Genomic DNA, 22805 nt, shown 5'->3' with positions numbered 1-22805 from the left:
TTTCTGAGATTGTCAGATTACATGGTGTGTCAGTTCCTAATATTTCTGATAGAGATCCTCGGTTTACATCTCGATTCTGGAGTAAGTTACAAGAAGCTTTGGGTACACGGTTGCATTTTATTATTGTTTTTTATCTGCAAACAGATAGTTAATCCGAATACATAATTCAAATTCTTGAAGATATGCTTCAATGTTGTGTACTAGAATTCGAAGGCAATTGGAAAAAATATTTTCCATTAATTGAACTCGTATATAATAACAGTTATCAGTCAAATATTAAAATAGTGCCATATAAAGCTTTGTATGGTCGTAAATGTAGAACTCCATTGTATTGGACTAAGCTCAGTAAGAAAAAGATACATGGAGTTGATCTAATCCCTGAGAATGAAGAAAAAGTAAAAGTGATCAGAGCTAGTTTGAAAGTAGTTTCAGACAATCAGAAATCCCATGCGGATTTAAAACGTAAAGAGATAAAGTTCCAAGTTGGTGATACAGTATTTCTAAAAGTTTTACCTTGGAAGAAAGTTATTCGGTTTGGCTGTAAAGGAAAATTGAGTCCACGATTTATCAGGCCATATGAGATCATTGAAAGAATCGGACATGTTGCATACCGATTGCCATTACCACCAGAAGTAGAAAGAATTCACAATGTCTTTTACGTGTCTATGTTACAACAGTATCAGTCAGACCCCTCACATGTTATCTGCCCGACAAAGGTTGAGATTTAACCTGACATAACTTACAGTGAGAAACCAATTAGAATTTTGGCACGTAAAGTGAAATAATTGAAAAATAAAAAAGGTAACTCTAGTAAAAGTTCTTGGGCAACAACACGATATAGAATAAGCTACCTGGGAACCGGAAGAAACAATAAGAAAACAATATCCGAACCTTTTTACTAGTAAGATTTTCAAGTACGAAAATTCTTAAAGGGGAAAGTTGTAACAACTTGTTTTCAGTGAAAGCGGAATAGTGGTTTCGGGATCATAAATCTAAGTCAAAAATAAAATTATTTTAATATTAGTGCATGGTCGGCATTATGATAGAAATAGCGTATAAAAATTTTATTAAGAAAATTTTACCGATTACATGTCTAATTTAATAAATGACCAAATTGCATAAAATGCAAAAGTTGAGTTTTAGGAGCTATAAGTATCAAATAGCTATGGAATTCAAAATTTGAGGTCCTTATATGGCAAATAGATCATTAAGAGGAGTTAGTAGATAAGTTTAATGAATCATCCATGGAAAATTAGAAAAAGAAAAGGACTAAATTGAAAATTGAAATAATTAAATATGATAATAACTAATATCATCTTATTTCATCATCTTCCCTAAATTAAAATACATGGAAACCCAAGCTAAGAGAAAAAAACTCAAGCAATCTTACTTGGCTTAATTAGATCTGAATAGATCAAATACGAAGCTAAATCGAGGTAAAAAAAAAGTAACAGATTAGTAGTATACAAGTTCATGAACATTGTGGAGGTAAGTTTGTGTAACTAAATTGTATATTAATGTGATATGATTGATTTATATGCATGTGATTTCTACAATTGTTAATTATGAAAATAAATCACATATCTGACAATATCCGACAAGAAAATAAATCCCGTTTGAACAAATGAAATTAGATGGATACAGGGTTCCCGAAGTGGTCGTAGTTTTGCATATGTTGCGAACACACCATAGCTCACAAGAGTGTCCCGTTATAGCTCACATGAGCATCCCGATATAAGCTCTCTTGAGCTTTCTGATACATGATTTTTCCAAACTTCTCGTTTATATGCTCCTATGAGCGTTCTGATCGGTAGTGGTCTTTCATGTGTTGCGGACACAACGCAGCTCTTATGAGTGTCCTGATATATGGCTATTCGAAGCTTCCCGATTAAAAGCTCTTTCATGAGCTTTCTGAAAATAGCTCTTCGGAGTTACCCGTTAAGCTCGCATCAGCTTTCTAATTTAAGTTCTTATGATCTTCTTGCTATTAAGCTAGGATAAGCTTCCCGTTACAAGCTCACATGTGCTTTTTGTTATTTGGCCTGAAAGAGCTTACTATTTAAATGCTCAATGAGCATTCCTGAATATGAATTGATGGAAAATAGCATGTACACTTTGTGTGTACTAACCATGTATCCATCGATATTATAAGTGGTTCAACGAATAAAATTATGATAAATGACAATAATGAATTTGTGATGAAAGATTATGGATATATATTTGACTACAAGAACATGACTTGTATATGCAGTTTGTATATAAGATATGGGAAGTGTATGGAAATGATATTTGCTTGATATACTGAAGCATGTATTGATTGTTACTTGAATGTAGAATTTGCTTCTTGACCTTGTTCATTCATGATTAATGGTTATTATATGTAATTACTTGGCTAACATGATGTGGATATGTGTTTAGACTAATGATCAACTTGCTTGAATATATTATGTGTATTTATCTTAAATGCATTTGAATGGTAAGTTATTTCCCGTTATACGAACTTACTAAGCATTTAGATGCTTACTCTATTTTATTTCCTCTGTTTTATAGTACTTAGAGGCTCGTAAAGGTTGGACGTTGGTCGGAACTACATCACACTATCCTACAACTTGTTTCAGTATAAATAGCAAAAATTTCTTTTGAGTATAATAGCATGTATAGGCTAAAGTGGTCAAAGATGGCATATATGTGATTGGTTGGGATTAGCCATTGGTATGGCTTGTAAATAGTATGTTTTGATAAATAAAATGGTCTTAATATGCTTAATGTGTGTTTGAAATGGATGATTAATGAAAATCATATAGGCATATTGATTATGATAGTAAAATTGATAGAACATGCCTATATATACATATGATATTTTGGTAAGTATAAATACTTGAACATATGTGTTGATATGTCTTACATAAAAATTATTTTGGCTTGATTTGAATGATTTATATTGGATTGGAAATATGTTTAACTGTTATTATAGGTGAAAGACAAGTTTGGGTGAGAAATAAGCTTGGAAATGGCATTATTTTGTCCACACAGGTAGAGACACGGGCGTGTGTCTCAACCATGTGTGACACATGACCATGCGCATGGGCGTGTGGATTAGTCGTGTGTCCCCTGCATCTTTAAAATTGCAAAATAGAATGCTCAAATATTTTCACACGAGCAGAGTCACGAGCATGTGTCTTAGCCATGTATGGCACACGGGCGTGTGACTTGGCCGTGTAAGCTCTGCACCTAATTATTGTAAATTAAAATGTTCACACGGCCTAACACACGGGCATGTAGCTTGGCCGTGTGACCCAAGTCAGTAACCACCTTAATTAGGACACGGGTTGGGACAAAGTCGTGTATCCCTATTTCAAATGTCCACACGGCCTGACCACACGAGCGTGTGTATCCTACGCCTAAAAAAATATTTAAATTTTGCAAAAAATTCTCTGAGTACCCGGATTAGTCCCGACTTATTTCTATTGCATATTTTAAGCCTTGAGGGCTCGTATAAGGGACAATATGATTGTTTATGATTGATTTTTTATATAAATGAGAAATGATATGAAATGTTTGTATTTGATCTGTTTATTCCGGTAATGCTCCGTAACCCTATTCCGGTGACAAATACGGGTTAGGGGTGTTACAATAATTATCATCACCACTAGCTAATTTCTTAACTTTAAAACTAGGCTTCAACTCTAAGTTAATCCCAAAACAAGGTGAGACTCTGGAATTAATATAGCAATTGTCTTTGATTCTCTCACCCTTTGGCAAAACATACAAATTTGAACAACTTTATACACAACTAACAACATTACTCTATTCTATTAAAAAAAACAACAGTACTAAAAAATCATTAATACCCATTTTCAGGCACCAAAAAAGATATTTTGAACCATTTTTCAAGCATAAGAAACTAAAAAAAAGAACCACAAATAAACCATGAACACAATAATAAAATTTAGTGCAAACTCATATTAGCAAAACAATGTTCCCAGTTTCTTAAAAACACAACATTATATTTCTAGAATTTCTTGTGAAGATTAAGCAACGAGACATACTAAAATTGATAGTGTTTTAATGGCAAATAATAAATCCAATGAAAAAAAAAAAAAGAAAGAGAAAAAATGGGAAAAGAATTTTTAGTTTACATTAAAAGTCTTGAAAAGGTATTTTGATAAGATTGATTGTTTCGGATTTTACTCAATTTTCTTTTTCATTCTTGTATTATTATAGTTAAGTGTGTTTTTTTATGGTTGTGGTTGTGATGTAGCCAACGACTCTTTGGATTTTCTTTTAACCAGTAATAATTTTTTACACTTGTTACACTAAATTTGGCGTTTGTTTCTTAAAAATTTTACAATTTTTTAAAAATTAAAGTTTATCATTTTGTAAATGTTGAGGGCTAATTTTATTGATTTTTTAATTTAAACTAAAATGACAAATTTTGTAAACATTAAGGGCTAAATTTGTTGAAGTTTTTATATTTAAGATCAAATTGATAGAATGTGTAAACATTAGAGCGCTAAATTTGTTATTAGACCAATAAAGAAGCCTATGTTTCATCAAATTTCAAACAGTTTTTAATATTCGATGATGAAAATATTTGTTTTTGTATAGTATAGTGACCAAATAGAAAAAACATTAAAAATTCAATGACCAAAATAGAATGCGGGCAATACTTTAGTGACCATTTTTATACTTTACCCTAAAATTATTTATGCACATGGAGTTTTTTAGACTTTACAAATAGGTCAAAGGTGTGACATGTGTCCTATAGAGTATAATAAAAAATAAAAAATATTTTTTTTAAATATATAAATAAGTAGGACAATTGTCACACCCTTAATCCACTATAAAATTAAAAGAACTCTAAACACTATATATCAAATAATTATCCTTATTTTTTAACATATAAAATTGATATTTTGATTTTTTTTCCTGATATATTGATAATGGAAAGGATTTGATTCTTTTATTTAGACTCTGTTTGTTTGCCATGAAATCATTTTTTGGAAAAGCTTTTCAGCCTTTTCCAGTGTTTGTTTGGCTAAAAAGAATTTCCTAACGTAAAATGAATTACAAAACACGTGAAATGAGGCCTTTAATTTGGGAAAATGTCTTACTGTTTTTATTTCAGTAAAACATTTTCAGGAAAAGAAGCCAAGAACTCTCAACACCTGATCTTCCCTTTTCCTTCCCCTTCTCCTTCCCCTTCCCCCATCCTTGACACCTCAATTTTCTGCTTGTCGTCAGCCAACAATGATTCTCAACACCAGACGTTGGCGTTCATCTTTGATTTTCCTCATCTTCACCTTTCGTTGTCAAAATTGTCCTAATCTTCTTCTTTTTTTGTTCTTTTTAACTTGTTTAGATTTGTTTCACTTCGAAAGGCTCACTTAATCTGTTTTAATTCTTCTTTGATTCTTTTTGTTGTTTTAATTTACTGTGAATTTGATTCAGAATTGAAGCTGCATTCCTTTTTTTTCAATGTTTGTGTGGTTGTTATTATAGATTATAGATTTGAGAAAAACCTTTTTGTTGTTTTTGGTACTACCTAATACAAGTTTGGATGAAGAAATTTCAGTTTAGGTCTTTTACTAATTGCAGTGTTTTGAAATTAGAATTGCTAGTTGCTTAAGACTTTGCATTTCTATGAGAAGCAATGTTCAATGCTTGACTATCTCGTGTATGTTGATAATGGAAATTTATGGTTCTATAATTTGTAAACTGAGAGGCTTCTATTATTGTGTGTTTTAAGGGGGCAGATTGATGGCCTTGAGCTTATAGACTCTGAGAATTTTACATCCCATGCTGTGATGGAGGTAGTCGGGTCATGCCTCACAAACAAGTATTCCGAAGGACTACCTGGTAAAAGGTATATACTATGTATAATTGACCAAAGTGAAAAGAGATTTAATTCTATTTTTGGTTTTGATTTAATTGATTGTAGCCAATGATCTTTTTGTTCATTGTAGGTTTTATGGTGGCAATGGGTACATTGATGAACTTGAAATACTTTGCTAGAAGAGGATTTTGGCAGCATTTCATTTGGATGAAAATAAGTGGGGCATTAATGTTCAACCGTTGTCTGGTTCTCCAGCAAACTTTGAGGTTTATACAGCTATTCTTAATTCACATGATCGAATAATGGTAATATTCTTTTGCCTGTTTTAGCTTCCGTAAATTAGTGTTTTTCTGCTAGATGGTACTCAAATAAATGATTTCTTAATATAACTGGTATAGGGTCTGGACTTACCTCATAGAGGGCATTTGTCACATTAATTTATGACTCCTAAAAGACGAGTATTTGGCACATCAATCTATTTTAAGTCAATGCCTTATCGACTTGATGAATCCACAGGTTATTCATCATTGTTTGACTTACTGAGTTTTAGTGGTTGGTATGTTTGCTTGGTGGTTGATTCAATCTGATAGAAATATAGAACAGGCCTTGTTGATTATGAAAAAGAAAAAGGAAATCTATTTTTACTCTAAAATATGTGATGAGTTACCAATACTTTGGTGGTTAATTTCTTTCACAATGATTTCAATATCCTTTCAGTGTCTTATGGAGCACTTTTTCTTGTTTATAAGAAAATTTTAAATTTGATGTATGGTTTTGTTTCACCTTCATCTTACGTATGATTACTACTTCTTTTTTCTCTGGCATGACATTGACTAACAGCATGATTTTCAATGATGTCATTGATGCTAATCCCTCTTTCCTGAAAAAAAATAATCGATGCTAATTGTGTTGCTAAATGTAACACCCCAAACCCGGCCCAGACGTTATGGCCGAATCTGACATGCCACATTGGAGTTGAAAACCCATGTTCCGTTTTAGTATTTTAAAAACCATATATTTTGTTGAGTTAACAAAGTGAATGGAAGCTGGGCACCAGGTAGGTATCCGAGACAGAGGAGGTGAGCCATGAAGGCTACTTAAGTACCAAGCTCTTCGATTGGATCCAATCCTAGACATGCCCACGACCATTGCCACACTTTGTTATATCGAGTTTAAATTTGTTTAAGTGGACGTCTTTGATAAATCGAATAATCGTGGTGTTGTGATATTTTGAAATCAAGTATCGCTTTGAAAACACGCCCCAAATCTAGCCTATCAGATAATTATCAACCGCTTTAAAATTATTAAAATAAAATAATCCCGAAAAGAAGTAAAAGAAAAGTTAAAATGGCCTTATTACAACCCAATAATAAATAATAATTAAAGGAAATTTAAAAAAAACCAATGCTTATTTAAAAGCCCAAAGGCGATCATTGTGGCCACTCTGAATCCCCTTCGGCTCCAAGTCCCCACATCAAGGCTCACCTGCAAGGTTAAGGAAAGGGGGTGAGTTTGGAAACTCATGTGCAACAAGCCCTTTCGAGCCCAAAACAATATCACTCTTTGGGCCTTAGCCCAAGTCCAATCTCAATATGTATATACTGGGCCGTAGCCTTTTCATAAATCATATAACTGGGCTGAAGCCTTTTACTGTAAACGGTTTGGCCCATAGGCCCATTTCAATATCACATGTATCGTCAATGAAAACAACAAATGAATGCAAGCCTATTTGGGGAGACTACTCGACCCACCATCCACTACTCTCCACCCGTACCAACCAACACACCATGTGGGGAATAACTCAACCCACCAAACCATAACTCTCCACCGGCAAAGATAGTCTTTATCATATAACCGAGGCCTAGCCTCTTTTAAAAACGGGCAAAAGCCCTTTTAATAATCGGGGCATAAGCCCTTTTAATAATCGGGCATAAGCCCTTTTGATAACTGGGGCAGAAGCCCTTTTAATAACTGGGGCATAAGCCCTTTTAATAACTGGGGCATAAGCCCTTTTGCACTTCCTTCATCCATATAAAAACCCAACCCAATGCATTTATGAATACCTCATGTGCATATCATACATATCATGTGCATATCATACATGTCATGTGCATATCATACATACCATGTTTATCAAAATCACATGTATTAAATTCATATATAAACCCTAGGGGTATAATGCTCATTTTTACCTAGGGGCAAAATGGTCATTTTCATATTATAAGGGTAATTCTGTAATTTTACCAAAAATTAGGGTTTCTATGTTCATTAACGGTTACTAACAATTCATGAGTGCAAACAGTGATTCTGGCCCATTTTTAGCGAAATTGAGTTATTGGGACTAAAACCCTTAATGGGCCCTACATAGCCGATTTTGTCATCTAGGCCCATTTAGCCTATATTCCATAACGGTTTTATCAGTCTCGATGCGAAATTTAACAGGTTTTCATTTTCCACCAATTTTTACCCAAAGGGGCCCGAAAGCCCATTGGCCCTACTTCAGCCCCTCGAGGCCCAACTTACCGTGAAAGCCAAAAATCACGCTCTTACCGTTTCCAATGTTTCTGATTATCATCTCAACAAATCTACCTAACTAATGAGCGTTCGCTTGCTCACACGTCCTCGAAATGCCAGAATTTCGGCATTTCGGCTTTTCGGCATTTATCGCTTTAAGCTATGAAAAAGGGTTCGTTACACACCTATTTTGCGATATTCCTCGACGAGATCTCCTACACGATTTCTCCTATAATCAACCGTTAATATATCAGCACACAATAATTGAACCAAATCAAGAACCATCCAATATTAACACTTACACATTCGGCCACCATCCATAATGGCCTTAGGCACCTTACCTTTGCCGAGATTTATGACGAGATCTAGCCACTTCGGTGATCCAAGCTAATCCAAATCGACACTACGCCTTGCTGCTCCTCCACTATAGAAACCATAAAATATTAAAAGAAGAACCCCATAAAGCCTATACCCATATTCAGCCACCCCCTAAACTAGAGGGGTTTCGACTTTTGGCCACTAGTTACTCTAGGAATCGTTTAGAGTTCGAGCACTTACCACAGTCTTTCTCCTCTTGAATCCGTTATGCCTAAAAGATGAGGGAATTGAACACCAACAAGTGAAAAGGAAATAGAGAGTTGCTGGTCAACAAAGATTCGGCACCCCCTAGCTTCACTGATTTCGACTTTTGCGGTATTTCGGCAGAAGTGGAGATAAAGGAAAGAAACAATGGATGAATAGAGGAAAATAGTGGGCTGGTTTGAAAGAAGGAGAAGGAAGAAAAGATGAATGGAGAGATAATAGATTCGGCTGCAAAAAGAAAAAAAGAGAGAAAAGACTAACCTAAAGGGAGAAAACGGCACACAAGTACCTAAGTGCTGAAAATCCCTAACTAAACCCCCTTTGCCAAAAATCCCCTCTCCAATCTCCCTTATTCGGCCAACTCTATCTTCATATCAAATCCCTAAAATCTCTCCCCTTATCCCTCCTTAATCCATGCACTTGACTAATTCAAACTCCTCCAACAGAATCCACCTGGGTTCCAACACTTACCCTTCCTGCACATAAAAATAAATTACCCTTATTTGCCAACAAAGGGAATCGATCCCATGTCTTCCCTTAAGCTCCACACGCCATCTTTTTAGGAGCTTAGTGGCTTCACCCTTGCCACTTTACCAAAGCTCTTTTTGTGATACATTTCTCCCACAACTTTACATGAGGTCACCTAGCCAGAACCCCTAACTCTTAAATCCAAATTTTGAAAATTCTACCGAGTTTTGGCCAACACATGGGCCTTCCATAAGCCCATTTACATACTCAAATTATGAATTCCATAATCACATACCAAATTTTAGAAACTTACTTAAAATATCAAGAATCGCGAAAACCCGAAAATCAAGATGTAACACAAATGCTATTGAACACAAATATAGTGATTCTATTTAAATTATGATCTAACTGGACATTGATTAATGCATTATTTCTGAAATCCAAAACTAATGATTTGGTTCTTACTCACAAGTTATAAATTTGCTCTTTCAGATTGCATATTCCACTACTGAGGTTGACATAGTAAAAATTTGTCAGTGAAGATTTGTTGGATTCGATGAAACCTTGGTTAGTATGTCTGGATTAATTGAAGGTCTTCCAGATGCTGTTGGCCTTAGATGCCTAGCACGAGTTCCCTTCTACCTATATCCTAAGTTGAAGCTTGTTTCCTGTTCATGGAGAGTTGCCATTCGTGGCTCTGAGCTGTTCAAAGCTTAACAGGAGGTTGGCTCAATAGAGAAACTTCTTTGTGTATGTGCATACGATCCTTGATTCTTGTATAATTTGGATAATATTATTAATTTCTAGTATTAATTATGGTTTGGAAGCTAATTTATAATTATTCAATCCTTGTTTTTTTTTATTTTTTATAACACAATTAGAAATAATTTATTTGAATTTGGTTGTTTTCAATTTATGACGGTTAATATTCTAGCTTAATAATTGAGAATTATTATATATTTAATTTGATTTATTTATTTTAAATAAATCATTGCAATATATGTAAAAACAATTTAAAATATATATATTAAACTCAATTAAACAATGAAAAGATAATAAATTCTTAAATATATATTTGTTTAATTTAAAAAGTTTTTATGAAATATTTTCGAAAATCGCCAAACAACAGAGAATATTTTACACAGATTCATCCAAACACCAGAAAAGTAAATTATTTCCAGAAAAGTAAGTTATTTTCCAGAAATTATTTTTCAGAAAATATTTTACTGGCAAACAAACGGAGCCTTAAATTCGAATTTCATATCTAAAATCTATTTGTAAAATCTATTTGTCACTCAAAACTGAGGCTTGTTAATAGTTATCTTATATTAACTATGGTCTATGGGCTAATTATATATCATTTTGTGATCATATTTATTGAAAATAAAAATGATTATATGTTATCAATAAGTGTTCAGTGTATTGTAATTAGTGGTTGAGGGTTCGATCCCCATTCTGGGTATGAATTAATTTTAAAGCTCATTACTTACATTTACCCCTTAATGAATCTATAGAATGCGAATAATTAGTTATTAGACTTGTTCCAGTAAATACTTTAAGAAATAAAAAAAAATTACACGTTTAAGGAGAAAATAAAAAAAATGTTAAAGATTGATACTATTAAGAGGGACAACCATAAACATTTAACATTGATTGCAAAATGGACATAAAAAAAATTATATTATATGTTTATTTGTGTCAACAATGATTTGTTAGATTGAACAAATATTTAATTTTTAATTCAATTAAATTAAATTTTATCGTGCCAAGACTAGTTTGGAGTGGATAATTTGTTTGCTCTTTAGATGGCATAAGTTCAAATCATGTAATTTTCTCTTTCTATTTATTCTCTCTCTCTTTCTTTTCTTTATTCACTTCATATGTAGTTTTTTTTTAGGTTGTAAATTTATTTTGTAAGTATTTTTGTTACCTTCATAAATTGTGATAGACATATGATGGTGTCTATCGTCGCTAAAACTCCATCTGCTACCAGCATTTTTTCTTGAAAAGTAGGTGACTCTTTCTCAACTTCTTAATCTATTTATGTTTTAAGAATAATTCAAAATAATAAATTATTTCATGAGTCAGTTTCAATCATGTTGTCTTAAACTTTATTTTTATTATTATTTAATAAATCTTCATATTTAAAAGTTTGAAAAGATAAATAATTTATTTCAAATATATATTTTAAACAAAATCAATTTAAAATTTTAAAAATAATCCATAAGAAGTTATCTAAATGCTTAGGTTGTTGCAATATTTTTATTAAATAAAAAATTAATAGAATTTCAAACTCATTAAAAGAAATTTTTATTTTGATTTATATGGACTAAATTGTGTTATTAGTCCGTGTAAATTGTAAATTTAATATTGATATTTTAATTTAATTAGTTTTAGTTTTTAAATTTTTGAATTTAAAAATTTTAATTCTAATTAAATGATAATTTTTAAATTTATTAATTATTTTTAAAATTTAATGTGATAAATGTATTATAATATACTTTTATTTATTATTTTTACATATTACTAAAAAATAGATAGGAGAACAATATAACTTTTTTTCAATGTAATTTATTTATTCCAATACCAAGCGTGAAGCAGTGTACAATTCTAGATCCTTCTATACCAAATTCCAAAGCGACTGAAAATAAACACCACCTCTCGGCTACCTCTCAAAAGAGTTTCAACTTTAGATCTGGACCGTCCATTATTCCCTTATATAAATAGGTCTCTTACAACACGTATTCTTCACTTAAGCCCTTCTGTGTTTCTCTCCATCTCGCCGTCTCGCGTGCGCCCTGTGGCTCTCTTCAACCCTCGCATATCTCTTCAAGATCTGTCAGTTCTCTCTCTTTTAAATCTCATACTTTTTCTTCTATGTTCTTAATTTTTTGTTGGTATTTATTGATTTTTTTGTTTGATTTTAGGATCTGATCTGACAAAAAAATGTTCGGGAGAGCACCAAAGAAAAGCGATAATACTAAATACTATGAGATATTGGGAGTGCCCAAAACCGCTTCCCAAGATGATTTGAAGAAGGCTTATAGAAAAGCTGCAATTAAGAATCATCCTGATAAAGGCGGTGATCCTGAAAAGGTTGATTTTTTTCATTGATTCTTGGGTTGATTTTGTGGTTCAATCGTCTGGGTTTTGTTTGGTTTTGTTGATTCTTCGTGTTGAGTCAGCGACTTATGAACTGATCTATTGGCTTATGCTTTGATTTAGTTCTTTTTTTGGATTTCATGCTTTGTTTTAAGTAATTGGTCAACAATTGGGTTAAGAGGTTGATAAAATTGAAGTCCCATTAGCTATAGAATGGATTGGTTCTTTGTATGTCTGTTGTTGACTTGTACAGAAAGTAGCTTGTTTGGTTATGCTTGTTTTTGAAACGATTAAAATTCTGGGTTTTGAGCTATGTTGCTCTGACTTTGACTTGGATGTGAGTGTTTGGATGGGGGTATATGGCTGATTCGGGTATGTTCAATTTCTCCTTCTAAGATTATGGTTGTGTTTTTGCAAATTGTTAAAAATTTGGGTTAAGATTTTTAGAATATGTTGAGGTTTTTGACTTGTCTAGGAACTGGGCATGGCTGTTTGTATTGTGTCATTCATAGTCGTGTTTAAGTTATAGACGATTTGATAAGGATTGTGTGCTGTGTGTTTGGAATTCAGTTTAAAGAGTTGGCTCAAGCTTATGAGGTGCTGAGTGACCCAGAGAAGCGTGAGATATATGATCAGTATGGCGAGGACGCCCTTAAAGAAGGAATGGGTGGAGGCGGTGGTGCCCATGATCCATTTGATATCTTCCAATCCTTCTTTGGTGGCAATCCTTTTGGTGGTGAGGCTTCAAATTAATACTCTGTTTCTATTTTGTTGATTAGTTATTTATTAAAATTTGTTAAGATTTGAGCTAAAATCCTTGTTGCTTGTTCAGGTGGTGGTAGCAGCCGAGGCCGAAGACAAAGAAGGGGAGAGGATGTAATTCATCCCCTAAAGGTTTCTTTGGAAGATCTCTATAATGGGACTTCCAAAAAGCTTTCTCTTTCACGCAACATAATTTGCTCCAAGTGCAAGGGGTGAGTACTTCTGTTGAGTAACATCTGTGGAGTGGCATAGCGGTTCGACTGTTTTTATTTGGTCCATGTTAACAGAAAATGTTTTAAAATTTGCAGGAAAGGGTCTAAATCAGGTGCATCAATGAAATGTTCTGGTTGTCAAGGTTCAGGAATGAAAGTCTCCATCAGACACCTTGGTCCTTCCATGATCCAACAGATGCAGCACCCTTGCAATGATTGTAAGGGTACTGGTGAGACCATCAACGATAAGGACCGTTGCCCCCAATGCAAAGGTGAGAAGGTTGTTCAGGAGAAGAAAGTCTTGGAGGTTAATGTTGAAAAGGGTATGCAGAACGGACAGAAGATTACTTTCCCTGGAGAAGCAGATGAAGCAGTAAGGATGAAAATTTTCTCTCTTGTTTTTTGTTTTTTTTTTTTTGCAATTTTAATAGGCTTGCATTTTGTTGCACATCGTTGAATCCAGCTTTCTTGCTGTTGCTAACTTGATTGTTTGCTAATTGTTTGCAGCCCGACACAGTTACTGGGGATATTGTATTTGTCCTCCAACAGAAAGATCATCCAAAATTTAAACGAAAGGGTGATGACTTATTTGTAGAACATACGTTGACACTTACTGAGGCACTTTGCGGCTTCCAGTTTATACTGACCCACCTAGATGGTAGGCAACTTCTCATTAAGACCCATCCTGGTGAAGTGGTTAAGCCTGGTAAGTGTCTAATTTCTGGCATCTTGCATAAACTGCTGCATTTTTTATTTATATGATGAATGTCTGCATTTTCAATATTTTTGAGTGGTATTGATGTCTATCATCAGACTTCAAATGAACCCTGTTCATGTGTTTGTGGGTATTGATCTTTCTAATTGATGTTTGTTTAATGATCCCTCGTTTGTTAATTGACAATGATCTTTTTACTGGCGTGTTAAGTGATATGGTATTGATCTTTACTTTTGTTTTGTATACCTTAGATCAATGCAAGGCCATAAATGATGAAGGGATGCCTATGTATCAAAGGCCATTCATGAGGGGTAAACTATACATTCACTTTACCGTTGATTTTCCTGACTCCTTGGCCCCCGAGCAGTGCAAGGCACTCGAGGCTGTGCTACCTTCGAGGGCCTCAGTCCAGCTGACAGACATGGAGCTGGATGAGTGTGAGGAAACAACTCTATATGATGTCAACATTGAGGAAGAGATGCGTAGGAAGCAGGCGCAAGCAGCTCAAGAGGCTTATGAGGAAGATGATGACATGCATGGTGGTGCCCAAAGAGTGCAATGCGCTCAGCAATGATCGGTGGCAGACGGTAAGGAATGGAATGTATGATTGTTTAACAAAAATTATTTGAAAATACCATTCTGGATATGGTTGTTTGTTTAGACCATTTCTTCTAGAGTGCTATCTGCTTTGGTAACTGATAAAGTGTATGGAAAGATTTAGCGTTGGAACTTGACCTATTTGTTTATGGTATACAACCTATTGCTTCTTGTGAGCTTAGTTTTTATAGTTTTGATTTTATATTTGAATTTGAGAAATCATTTAGGGATATTTTATGATTTGAAGGTGTTCATTGTTCCGATTTGATTCGGGTCATTATAAGATGTTTGGTTATATTCATTTTCTCATACTAATATTATTTTTCCTAAGTGAAGCATTTAATCAGCTTTAAAATATATTTTGTATATCTTAGATTGATATATTTTAAATAAATAGGTTAATCGAAGTAGGGCATTGGACATATTTGTTTTCTGTGTATGAATTTGTTACTTTGTTTAATGTTTTCGTAGAATATACTTAAGCCATTTAGCTCTTGAATCGCATCTTATCTCCCAATTGGGTATTGATACCTATAATTTTTATTACACTGGCGTAAATGTCAAATTTTCGGCCAATGAGATATTGCCATGTCAGCCAGCCTATTTTTTATTCGCACTAGAATCTTAAGAATTTTCCTGCTATTGAGTTTCTATTCAAAATTGAGTCGATAAACCGATTTCTTTGGTCGTAAAAATTCAATAAATCGAATGGTGAGATAAGTTAGAGATTACTTGGCCACTACAGTAATCGGTGTAGTGAAATTAAAATTAATTAATGTGACTAATAAAAGAATGTGTGTTTAGTTTTGATATTCAATTGGTAAACATTATTATATGATTTTATATTGAGTTAATTATTTATATTTAATTATAATATTTTGCAAAATGTAGCACAAAATTTTGGTACAAGATTAGTGGGAAAGAATATCTGTGGTGCAGTAAAAGGATTTCACTGTGATCATCCACTGTTGCTCTAGTGAGATTACATTAAAAAAACATTGAAACGTGGTCTCAGTAGAACCCAAACGAAGCTTAAGTCGGGTAGAGGGGAGGATTAATCCTAAAACTACTATATATTATCCGTTTTAATGTCTTTTGACTATTTGGTGAACGATGAAACCATTTAATTGGGTTCCAGCTCAGAATTATTTAAAAAAAAAAAAAAGAGAGTTCTGGTCTTAGTCCGGTTATGAACATCTGCATGTGTGTCTACTTTTCGTATGGCTTACTTCTTTTAAAGTTTTTATATAGAAAGTTGTTCAATATATTGCAACTACAATCTTGGAACATGATATTGTGGTTTAACATATTGTAATTTATGATTATCCCTAGTTTTTCTGTAAAAATTCTAGGCGATATGTCGAATATGGAATCAATGATATGTTTACGATTTGGTTTGGTCTAACCATTTTTCAAATGTCACGCTACCCAAACCTTCTTTACCTCTTACTCTACGAGGGTAAAAGTAAGACGAACAACTTTCCGGTCTCTTTGAAAACTACCACTAACAGTTTATCCTTGTACTTCCTGTACAAGAATGTTCATAAGTATATGTTGTCCATGTGGACAATGAGTTTGTAGTGTTTGAACATTTCAATAAGTGATGTAGATGTTTAAAATAAACAATGGAAGAAGCGCACTCTTCGAAATAAATTAGTGTTGAGATATTAACTGTTGTAATGATCCGTTTTTCTGTCGGTATTGAAAAATTAAATTTTGGGACTTGAATTTTTTGAACTAAATCATTTCAAAAAATTAAATCTAGAGATCTTCGAGACAAATATGGGAATAAATGCTTAAGTATTTTGTTTATCTACTAACCAATCCATCAATTAATTCTAGCCATTGAATGTGTAGATCTTTAATTTATTTAATTAATCTTTAAGAAGCCTTTTCCACATTCTTCTCCTCCATTTAGTTCTTCAAGAAAAGAAAAAACAGAAGAGAACTTTTCATGATCTCCTCTTTTAAGTCGTGAGTCATCTTCAAGTTGAATTTTAGTTAAATTAATAGCTTAAATAGTAAAGTGTAAAGCCATTCAACTAGAAGTAAAGTTTCAAAGGAAAAGAAAATGTTTAGATGAACATGGTTTATGGTTCAAGTTTAAGTGTGTTTTTGGATAGCTTGAATCTTTTAAATTATAATGCAAGTGAACGAATTAGATTTAAAGTAAATAATTTTGAATTATGTGAATCAAATGTTAAGATTTTAGGAAGTCAAAGCTAAGTTTATTATCTCATGTGTAGTTAAATGAATTCTTTGTCTGATTGCATGTATCCAACCTTGTTTCTACTGTTTGAATTGTTAAATGTAGTTAATGATGTTATGCATTTAAATGTTATTACATCTTAAGAACTATATATGATTCATGTTTGTTATTAGTTATAATTTCATGTTAAGAACTATATATGATTCATGTTTCAATGGTGATATACTATAGCGATAGGTTTATGATGTGATGGGATGGTTCTTGGTGAATAATGATGTTAATCAACGTTTATGGGATATATTTGAATATTAAATGTTAAATTAAACGATGTCAATTTGAGTATAGTTGGTATACTAAAGGATTTATTTGTGTCAAAAGGAAATTTTGACGCTTATGAGTATATTATTTGGCACTTCTGTGCAATATTAAGCTCTTGTCAGCATATCACTTGACACTTGTGTGTGTCATTTTATACTAGCACTTGTGTGCATATTTTATAGTGTTAGGATATCAATGCATTGTCTGTATCATTGTGGAGTGTCAGGGGATACCAGTGCTTTTATACTCAATTGGCGCTTGTGCAGATCATAGTGAAATGTTAGGAGATATCGGTGCATTTATACTATAATTCAAAATTAAATTATAAGAGCTTTCAGATAACAATTTAATAGTATAGTAGAAAAGAAAATGTATTTCCATCCATTTAAAAGTTCATTCAAAATCGTTATTTTATATAAATTACCGTTCTAAACCCAACACAACCAGGAATGTTATTTTACCATATTTATTTTAAAACTTATATATATATATATATTGTATAAGCTGGAATGTTAAAAAAATTCTAACTGACAAAAATAGTTTTATTGTTAAATACGTTTCAAAATTGTCATAGTAAATATTTTTATTATTAATAAGAAGAGTAAACTATAAAAATAGTTACTTTTGTTATGTTTGAAATGTTTCGTTTTAATCGCTTACGTTATCATTTTGTTATGAAGTGGTCACTTTACCTTTAAACTCCGTTATCTTCTTAACGGCGATCCTACGAGGCAGTCCAAAAGAATTTTAAATGTCAACTTGGATGTCCAGTTGTTAGGATGAAAATAGGTTTTTAATTAGATAAATTTAATTTAAACTGTCATGTACGACATTCAAGTTGGCATTTAAAATCCATTTGGATTGTCACGTAGGACCGCCATTAGGGAGGTAATAAAGCTTAACGGTAGAGTGACCACTTCGTAACAAAATGATAACGTAAGTGACTAAAACGTAACATTTCAAACATAAGTGACTAAAATGTAATCTAAGAAAAATAAAGATGACTATTTTGTAGTTTACCCTAATAAGATTCACTCAATTTGTAAAAATATTTTAATTTTATTAAAAATTCATTAAATAAATTTGTTTGATAATAAATAAAGGGTTACTGTTTGGTACGTGTATTTAACAAGTGTCCATTAAATCATCTGAACAAATAAAATAATAAGTGGTAATCAAAAAAGAAAATAAGTCTCAAAAAGAACTAAAAGGAAGACTAAAATTCTTCCAAAAAATCCATTCAAGTTACCAGAAAGACCAAACAACAAAACCCATCCTGAGAATTAAAATCCATTAATGGAGGGCGAGTCAGGAGGGGAGATTGAGGTTATCCTTCAACAAATAAATAAAATCCTCAATCCAAAAAACAAGACCCAGATATGCAAAAGCTCATGGCAATTCTACGAAACAATGGTCTGATGCTGGGAGATCGATGACCCCTAAAGGCGTCTCTTCAACCTAGAATCGGTCCTCTATGTTTTTTAAACCCTTTGCCGCCATTGCATGTGCAACAGTATTTCCTCCCCTAGTGATGAAGTTAAAATGACATGCTAAGAAGCTTTGAGATAATGCTTTCACATCCCAAGTAACCAGTCGAATTTCAGAATAGTCCTCCTCTTTTGACTGTAATTTCAATATAATAGTCCTTGAATTGCTTTCTAGTACAACATGCAGAAAGCCCATTTCTTAAGTAAATTAGAGACCATGAAGTACAACTACCGCTTCAACCATAAATACCGAGCTAAATAAGTTATGAATTCTAAAACAAGAACCCATTATTTGACCCATTTTGTCTTGGATAATGATACCTAATGTTGCTTTTTGATTTGAAATCAAGTAACATGCATCAACATTCATCTTTACCCAAAATGGAGGTGGAGGGGGCCCATCAAACCATTGTTAAGGGGTTTGGGTGCTTTAAAATTGAGGTCAGATCTCGATACTCCTGCCTGTATCCATGAATGAAGGTAACAACCTCATCAACACTTTGCGATTCCCTTTCGTGAATAGTTTATTTCGAGAAAACCAAAGGGCCTAAAAGTCATGTCGTCTTTTCTTTTCCTATTTGCATGTTCGAAAAGCAGCATAACCACTTGAAAAAATTTGCATCCACAACATCATCAAGCCATTGAACCTCTAATTTTAACCAAACTTGTTTCACAAAATAACAGTCACGACTAACATGCAAATTAGATTCGCTATAAATTTGACAATAAGGGCACCGATTCTCAAATGAAATTCTTCTAAAATGAAGATTCTGTAGTGTAGGAATAAAATTGCGAGCAAATTTCCACGGTAAAGTAAAAAATTTTGATGGGCAATTTAAATTCCAAATTTGTTTATATGTATTGCGCTCAATTATATACAAATTTTATGACTCAACCACACTTCTCATAGAATAAAATCTAGAATGCTCTCCAGACCAAATTAACTCATCAATTTGAAGGGTCAAAGTAAAGGAATACTCACAATCATTTTCGCCTCTTCCCCTGAGAAAGTCGAAATTAAAATCGAAAGCCCAGAACCAATCCTCCAACGTAGACCCAATCTCAATAGGCCTTTTGAACTCCATACGCTTCTCCAGACCAAGAATTGGTTTGAACCCAAAGGAGCCTCCAAAAAATTTGAATTATGATAATATTTTTCCCACATCGACTTCGCAACTATGGAGCCTGGATTCTCAAATAACCACCAGCCCTGCTTTGCTAACATAGCAATGTTAAATTTCAATAGATCTCGAGACACTATTTCGCCTTTTTCTTTTAGATAACATAGGGACTGCCTTGTGCACCAATGTATCCCTTTTTTCCCTGTCACTTTTTGCCACCAGAACCGAGACATTAAGGATTCAATCTCTTTGCAAAAGGAGCTAGACAACAAAAAGCAGGATATTGCAAACATTGGTATTGCCTGCAAAACCGATTTGATTAGAACTTCTCTACCTCTGATTTGTAGCACTTTCGAACTCCATCTGTTCAATCTTTTTACAAATTTTTCCTTCACATCTTTAAACTCTTTCTTCTTGTTTCATCCAACAATGGAAGGGAGGCCAAGATATTTTTTCGGGTTTATACTGGAATTCACTCTAAGGATTCGACACACATCATCTTTGTTTTCTTAGGACACATTTGAGTTGAAAAAAGTACATGACTAATCAAAAATTACTAGTTGGCCTGAGCTGCTCGCATAAGTCTCCAAAATCTCTTTAAGTACCATAGCTCCTGCTGCTATAGCCTCACCAGAAATTAAACTATCATCCGCAAAAAGCAGATGAGTAATATGGGGGGCATATCTATTAACACGAGCTCCCTTTAATCTCCCTTGTTTTGAGGCCATTCGTAGAATAGCAGAGAGCCCCTCGCTGTACACTAGGAACAAATATGGACTAAATGGGTCGCCTTGTCGTAAACCTCTAGATGGATGGAACTGTTCTCCCACCTCACCATTTAGAACCACAGAATAAGAGACTGATTCCACACAACACATTATTTTCTGGATCCAGATTTCTGAAAAACCCATCTTCCTGAGTATAAGTTGAATAAATGGTCACTCAATCTATCATATGCTTTACTCATATCCAGTTTAAGGGCAAATGAACCTAATTTCCCCAATCTCTTGTTTTTCACAGAATGCAAGATTTCATATGCTGCCAAGATGCTGTCTGAAATAAGCCTCCCTGGAACAAAGGCGTTTTGTGCCTCATCAATACAATAGTGTAGAACTGATTGAAATTTGTTCACTAGCATCTTTGAAAGAATTTTGTAAAGCATGTTGCACAAATTGATTAGTCTAAACTGACCCATGTTTTAGGGATTACTCACCTTCGGTATCAAAACAATGCGAGTCTGGTTTATCTCAGAAATGTCGTGGATCCCATTCAGTGCCGCAATACAATAATCTACTACCTCCTTTCCCACTATGTGCCAGAATCTTTGGTAAAAAACAACTCCCAAACCATCTTCACCTGAAGCCTTTAATGGACTCATGAATTTTAAAGCAATGCAAAAGACCTCATTCACGGGGTGATGCACAGCTCAACTCCTAGCTAAATCTCATCCGCATTTGCTATTCCATTCAAAGAAAAGAGAGAACTAAAATAGTTTTTTTGCGTGTAGCAAATCATGAAATTTAAAAAGTCGTGTAACAAATATTTTCCCCAAATAAAATAAATAAATTCTATTTTTATATTCAAACTCTTTTATTAATTTTAAATTATAAATGAATTTATTCGATGAAAAAAATGGAATATAGATTGACTCTTTTATTTCCATAAGTTTTATAAAATATTAAATATATTGATTTAATTTAATTACAAAATATATGATTATATACAATGTTGCTTGAATAGGATTGGACCGGCTAGAAGATCAGTCTAGAGAGTGACTTTAAACTGGTTAGATCGCAAATCGGTACGAAATAATTGAATCAATTAAAAAATTAATCGAATTTATGATTGAATCAATTGAACATATATTTTTTATTTTTAATAATTTTTAATCAAATCGATCAAACCCGTCAAACTGATAAATCAATGACCTAATTGGTTAAACTATTGGTCCGGTTTAAAAATATTGATTAAATATCTTTTTAATATATAAAATAAGAAAGATGAAGTAACAATATCAATATCTAAGTTCTGAGTCCACCATGTGTAAAAATTATTGGTCCGGTTTAAAAAATATTGATTAAATATCTTTTTTAATATATAAAATAAGAAAGATGAAGTAACAATATCAATATCTAAGTTCTGAGTCCACCATGTGTAAATGCATTTACACATGGTGGACTCGTAACTTAGAACCAAATTAATTTCTAGTTAAAATGATAAAATTATAAAATTGAAATTGATTATTGTTATATATATTTTAAAATTTTATATAAAATGTATAAAAATATAAACATATTATTTCGGGTAAATAAAGGTTATATTTTTATAATGAGTAAACTGTAAAAGTAGTGACTTTTATTTGTCTCATGTTATATTTTAATCACTTATATTTAAAATATTACGTTTTAGTCACTTACGTTATTGTGTTGTAATATTTTAGTGATGAGCGTTAATTGTTGTTAATAGTGTAACAGTAAGCTGACGTGACACGTTAAATCATCATTTCAAATGAAAAATTTAGATTAAATTATACAATTAGTCTCTATATTTTTTTTCGTTTTAAGCTATTTATTTTTTCTTCTATGTTCTTTAAACTTTCCTCTTTTTTTCTTTATTTTCTATACTCTTCTCCTTCTCCCTCTCTTTGATTGATCTTCTCAATTTAAATTGTTCAGAAACGAAAAAATATAGGGACCAATTGTATAATTTAACTTAAAATTTTTATTTGAAATGATGATTTAATGTGTAAAATTAGCTTATCCTTACACCGTTAACGACAATTAACAGTTGAGTGACTAAAATATTACAATATGATAATCTAAGTAACTAAAATATAACATAAGCTAAATGAAACTGAAAAGCTGATAGTTCTAATTAAGTAT

The 22805-nt window shown here is 32.8% G+C and overlaps 1 protein-coding gene across 1 annotated transcript; it reads left to right on the top strand.

The window, feature by feature from the left end:
• Positions 1 to 12005: 12005 nt before the first annotated feature.
• Positions 12006 to 14964, top strand: LOC108453222 (dnaJ protein homolog). The gene is made up of 7 exons (XM_017751206.2): positions 12006 to 12238; positions 12328 to 12496; positions 13073 to 13238; positions 13335 to 13476; positions 13573 to 13849; positions 13984 to 14182; positions 14443 to 14964. Exons 2-7 carry the CDS (start codon positions 12347 to 12349, stop codon positions 14763 to 14765), a joined length of 1257 nt encoding a protein of 418 aa, XP_017606695.1. The 5' UTR covers positions 12006 to 12238; positions 12328 to 12346; the 3' UTR covers positions 14766 to 14964.
• The last annotated feature ends 7841 nt before the right edge of the window (positions 14965 to 22805 follow it).

This window comes from Gossypium arboreum, chromosome 5 (genome assembly GCF_025698485.1).
Source record: "Gossypium arboreum isolate Shixiya-1 chromosome 5, ASM2569848v2, whole genome shotgun sequence".
NCBI lineage: Eukaryota > Viridiplantae > Streptophyta > Magnoliopsida > Malvales > Malvaceae > Gossypium > Gossypium arboreum.
The sequence above is the reverse complement of the archived record's forward strand: the minus strand, read 5'-3'. Positions and strand labels throughout refer to the sequence as shown.

Bases quoted from the DNA above. Each gene is read 5' to 3' on its own strand.
- LOC108453222 (XM_017751206.2), top strand. From the start codon at position 12,347: ATGTTCGGGAGAGCACCAAAGAAAAGCGATAATACTAAATACTATGAG. The intron at 13,239-13,334 runs GTGAGGCTTCAA...TTGCTTGTTCAG, and splicing joins TGGTGGCAATCCTTTTGGTG to GTGGTGGTAGCAGCCGAGGC. The intron at 13,850-13,983 runs GTAAGGATGAAA...AATTGTTTGCAG, and splicing joins CTGGAGAAGCAGATGAAGCA to CCCGACACAGTTACTGGGGA.